A 6,000-nucleotide genomic window follows, 5' to 3' on the forward strand; every position below is an offset into this window, starting at 1 on the left:
CCATTGGAAATTTGAAAATATTTAATTATGTGTTTTAAAATTTCTTTGTGTTATTTTTTCTTCTTATTTTCTGTGTCAGAATTTGATGAATTGTGTTTGCAACAAGTCAACTGAAGAAATATTCAAGATTTTTAGTAATTTGAATATGTCTGCTGCCAACACTATAAAAGGAGAAGTATCTGCAATTGTATCGAAGAATGATAATGCTAGTAAATCTACACTAGTGTTAGAAGATAATGCTGTAACAGGACATCAAATGGAGAGTCAGAATTTGTCTCAGAACAACTCAACTGTGTCAGATACTGAAATGCCCGAATCAAGTAAACAGCTTGTCGAAACATCAAATTCTGCTTCCTTGATTAATACTTCCAACTCCTCAGATTATCGTTTCTCTGAAAAGCCACCATTTTACGGTTGGCCAACTTCAAATAATGGGTCAGCAACACATGGTCAAACTTCTGTTACCATATCTCAAACTGCTCAAAATAATACTACCTGGAGTTCATCCTATCCATATCACCAGAAGCATGGTTTTACTGTTTCACCTGTGTATCAGCCGTATGGTTTTCCCCCAGTTCCACCTGTTCCTCCTGTGTCGGTGCCTATGGTTGCTCAATCTTCACCAGTCATGCCACCAGGATTCATACCACCATTACCTCCTCCTCAGCAGGGTGCAGTGCCATTGCCTCCATTTTCTGGTGTTACTTCTGTTCCTTTGCCACCATTACCTCCACCACTACTACCTAGTGAACTTCCTCCTCTTCCAAGAGAAAATTTTTCAATATTTCTTTAAAACATATTAGTAAGTTTATTTTGTACTTTTTCATGCTGCTACTCTTTGTTGAAATGATGAATAAACATGTTCGTTTATATTATCATCTTTTGATTAATTATTATGAATTTTTCAATATGATATTGTCTTTAGTTGTACATAAAGGAAAAAAAATTCTTTGATTTTAGTTTTAAATCTTGAATTGATTAATGATAAAAAAAATGTCTAATAAATGTATTTGTTGTGTGGTTAATGTCAGTGAAATAATGTAATTGTGCTATGAAATACACTTCTCAATCTTTGTTGTGCTTTTACACATCTCAATTGTTGTATGCATCTCAATTTTTGCTTTTTATGTATTTTCAAGTATAAGATAACACAATGTTTTTTAGAATAGATGAAATCATTAGATTTATCATAATTTGTTTTATCATTTTCTTTCATATTTTCAGCCCAATATGCAATTGATTATTATTTAGAGCATTATCAAATTGAAAAGAGACCATAGAATTGCTTATTGTCATCTTAATCATCCATGATGTCATTTCTTTATAATAAAATTATATTAATAGTATAAGGGAAAAAAATGCTGTGACAAAATTCTCATTTTGTCATTTGAAGAATTCAAAACCCTGTTTTTAACAATATGCATTATGACATCGAGCTTAAAGAAATACATAACATTCTTGTGTAAAATTAATCTGTATAGTGATAGAATGAATTATTTGAATTTATCTGCTTAAAATGTATTTTAGTTGTTTACATCATACAAAATCAATCTGTGTTAAATTGTTTTATAAGTTGTTATAAAAGTTGATTGATACATTAATAGATGTAAAAAGACAATGTTATTGAATTGAAAATCCTTATATCAGGTAACAAAAAGAAATTAATAGATTATAATAATTACTTTATAAAAAAGCCACTTTCCTTGACTGTAAAATATGTCTGAAAGCCAATGATTAACTTACATTAAAAATAAATGTTTTTATTCATTTTTGAATTTCAAACTACTCCAAAACAAATAACAAAAATATGAATTTTAAATGGTTAATTCTTTTGTTGTAAAATTAAAAATTTAATTATTTAGGACAAGCCTTTTCTTTTTTTAAAATTATATATTACAGAAAAGTTTCTATTATAGAGGAAATATATACAAGGAAGCCATCTATTGCCAATTCCCTTATAGATATGGCTTTCTATTTGTAATTTAATTGATTGAATTGCATAATTATTCTCATTTTTGATGCAAAATTTAAAATAAAATTGCTGGGTCTTCTAACGTTTTTCATTATAATACTTATTTTGAAAGGAAATGATTTTAAACTTACTAGAAATATTGGCATGTTTTCTTTTAATGAAATTTTCAAATTGTCGTCATCTTAGAATTCATATTTGCTAAAAAGAGGATTGTAACATCAATAAAAGAATCAAAATTAGAAGTTTTGGGGAATGTTACCTGCTATTCTGATTTTTGAAAGATTTTGGTAAGTTATATGATTCTTTTTTTTTTAAAGTTAATTCTTTAAAACTGTTGTGGAAATGAATTTATCATTTGGCAAATAAATAGCTTTTGTTTGTAATTCTGATAGAATTGAATTTTAATATGTATTTTATGAAAAACAGAAAAAAGAATTGAAAGAAAATTTCAATGGAGTTCTGTTAAACCATTCCAATTATGTTTATAACATTAATTAGTAATCATCATGTTTTAAAAACTGAATCTTGGTGTAAAAATGTGTGTGTGTATATATATATATATATGTGTTGTGTGTGTGTATTATGTGTAATTTTCATTTTTTTTATGTTTTTCCTTGTATTAATATCTTAAAATTTAACTGTGATAAAGATAAGTTGCTTTAACATTAATTTTGTGTATTCAAGAAAAGATGTATCTGAACAGCCAAAATAAATTATTAATAATAAAAAACAGTTATGTTGTTTTACAGCGTTTATTTGTATAAAATACTCATTTTAACCCAAAATTTACTTAATCCAAGATTCTATTCTTGGATCATGGGATGAAAATATTCCAATTGGCTTCGTAAAGGGGTAACAGTGATTTATCTTACAAGAATGCAGAGTGGCAAAACACGGACTAAGCATACACAAAACATCCCTTGCAGTAAATAATATCATACAAAAAACAAATTGGTAATAATAACTGCAATAGTATAAAGAGCTCATAGAGAACATTCAAAAAATTAACACTGCAAACAGAGGGTTCACTAACTACTCACCTGTCCCTCAGTCGCTCAGCACTGCTACTACCTCAGTTTTGCCTCTAGGCTTCTATAAAATCCGTAACAGTACAAAGCAATTTCTGTGACAAATGTTATTAACTCTCATGCTGATGGATATAGCGCCAAAATTCTTGAATATTCTACTTCACTTTTGTGCCCAAATATGTCTTTAAATGGTCACCACATTTGCTGCCAAGGTTATTTATTCAACATCCGTTCAGCAGCCATTGCTGTTTTTGTAAAGTTATCTTCCTTATCAGAAAACTTATGGTACAGGAAAGTAGTAATACAAATGTGTAACATTGATCCCCCCCCCATTCAAAGACTGACACCTTGACTGCCCCATTAGACCACAGCTCAGTGTAGAGCTTGCCAATTAATGTGACGTTAGGCGACCTTTGAACGCTGTATACGACATGTTTCAATTTCGTGCTCATAGCCAAAATTCCCTTTCCAGTTTTGTTGGAGTTTTTAATTCAGATTTCTCCTTCTTTTTAGACTACATATTCAGACTTGATTACGTTCCTTAAATTGTAAGGAGATCCGTATCATTTTACGGACGAACATTCCGGAACGAATTCTTGCCAAGTTGATTGATTCGATGAATTTATTTTATTCTTTGGAATAAGTCCAACGGCTGTGAATACTTTTTGAAGTTTAATAAAAGACCAAAGATCCACAGTTATCGCCGTTAAAACTTTCACAGAAATATCCTTGTTCATTCCAGTCTCTTTCCCGTCATTCAAGTAGTGTTTCTAGCTCTAGTTAGCGAGAGTATTTTTGTGAGAAGTTCCATTGCAACACTATACATTATCTGGATAGCAGCTATAAAGTTGAGTTGGAACAATCTTCAGGTATGTAGCCTTCTCTATTGTAACTTTTAGCAAATATTACATTACCAAAGTAACATCGGAAAATAGCTGTTTCATACAAAATAGTCAAATCACCATCATCACTACTTTACCACTGTTTTCAACTATACAGTCAACTTTATACATTCAACTTAAGATAGAACTTCGGCATAAGTTATTCTGTCGTTACAGCACAGCATACGAAAGCATTTAACATTGATGACAATTCCATCACATCATGCCTGGTCTACTCCGTTTGGCAAAGTAAGATTGTTCCAACATCTAAATTCCTGCGAATATCGGTCTTCACCAGGAAATTCGAAATCTGCAGGAAAAAGTAGTCGGTTTTTGCACCTTTGGCTTTTCTCCCACTTGCAGCAGTCATACTATCGAGGCTCATCCAAGGATCGTCTTCCCGTATGAGATTTTGCATTCACAGACGTTTTACTTCTTAGACATCTTCCATTCTTGCACATCTATCAATTTAATCTTTAATGTCGTCGAATTTATTGTTTTCAACAATTCTTGTCCAACTCGGATTATATTTGATATTTCGTATGAAATAACATTGTTATTAGTCAACTTTGACGCTCTTAATCATCTTCGCTTGAGATCTCGTCAACACCGTACACTTCAGAACTTCACTTCTATGTTATAGAAAATAATAAAAAATCCATTCATGAGTTGTATGGTGAAAAAAAATCGAACAAGTTTAGTAAAGAATAACGACTATTAATTCTACACATATACAGAGCAAGAAAACACAGACAATAATTACACAAAATAGTACTTGTGGTAAGCAACAAATCGGTAATAATAACCGAAATCATCTAAAGAGCTCAGAGAGAATTCGCACTCACTCCAAAGATTGGATTCATTGGATTATTTGTTTAAGCTCAATGAACTACTCATCATTACTACTGACTACTTCATCTCTATCTCTCGACTTTTTCTAGTTTCCATGAAATGGGAATGGGGTTTCTAGAACAAATGCTGTAACTCGGAATTCTAATGAAGATATCGCCAAGATTCTTGCACATTTTAGTCCTTCATTATTGAACTCAAATTCATCGCCAAAAGGTCACAACAGTGGTCTCCATCAAACCATTCAGTGACCATCATCAAACCATTCAGTTACGAATATAAGGGGGGGGGGTATGAGACGGCGCACTGTTCTGTTCTGTCTCCAAGCTGAGGGTCATTGACTCTCCATTTAGCAGACTACTATTTCTGTAAAACTTTTTTATCTGGAGATTTACAGTGCAGTAAAGCAATATAACAAATTTGTAATATTGTTATTATGATATTAATCTTTAAAAGAGAGATACGATATTTAAAACCTATTGATAATATTTAAAAATTCTGCAAAAAATTGAAAGCATGTTTGTTTTAATACATAAAGTATGTTTGCATTAAAGTGTTTATAGTGAACTTGCATGTATAAAAGGAAAATTTTGTTGTTGTTTATGGCACTTGTCATGGACAAGCCCACTGACGAAGGCAGTGATTTTAAGCCAAATTTTAGCATTTCTTATTTCAGTAGCGCCATCGGAGGCCAAGAGTACGTCTTAGTTACTCATGCATCACAGCCGTTTTCAGGGACGGACTTCATTCATACATTCCATTCACTCATCCACAGAACGTAATTCAGACCGTACTCAGAGAACGATCGCTTCTGATCCAATACCCCTAGTGGTGTCTCGACTTGGAGGACTTTGTGGTTACGACAGATTTATATGTACACTTGTTACCTGTACACGGAGAGTCTTCAGCGGATGGGGTTCGAGCTCACAACCCGAGAGAGGACAATCCAGTGCCCTACCAACAAGGCTATCCCGGCTCTATGGAAAATTTTGTCATAACATTAATTAATGCAAAAATAAATTTATTTTTAACAAATTAGGACAAAAGTATCTTTTTACAAATGATTGTAATTCAGTTTGTTTGGTTTCAACAACTTTGATTTTCCATTTATTTTAGATTTAGTCTACTTATTTTACAAGACAACTGAAATAAAAAAAATAATAATTGGAGAGCTAACATTTAATTCAGACAATTTTTTTGAAGAGTTGATTTGCTAATTTCTGTGTCATCTCCGAGTTTTACAACTGTGCTTTTGTTATTAAATTATTGA

The 6,000-nt window shown here is 31.7% G+C and overlaps 1 protein-coding gene across 5 annotated transcripts in view; it reads left to right on the top strand.

The window, feature by feature from the left end:
* Nucleotides 1-1,507, top strand: part of LOC129969568 (uncharacterized) — a 46,634-nt gene extending 45,127 nt beyond the window's left edge. For all 5 annotated transcript variants that reach the window (XM_056084196.1, XM_056084199.1, XM_056084198.1 and 2 more), the window contains one exon: nucleotides 80-1,507. In XM_056084196.1, the coding sequence (XP_055940171.1) occupies nucleotides 80-793 (714 nt within the window). In that variant the 3' untranslated portion in view covers nucleotides 794-1,507. The remainder of the gene's footprint in view (nucleotides 1-79) is intronic.
* The last annotated feature ends 4,493 nt before the right edge of the window (nucleotides 1,508-6,000 follow it).

This window comes from Argiope bruennichi, chromosome 5, assembly GCF_947563725.1.
Source record: "Argiope bruennichi chromosome 5, qqArgBrue1.1, whole genome shotgun sequence".
Classification (NCBI taxonomy): domain Eukaryota; kingdom Metazoa; phylum Arthropoda; class Arachnida; order Araneae; family Araneidae; genus Argiope; species Argiope bruennichi.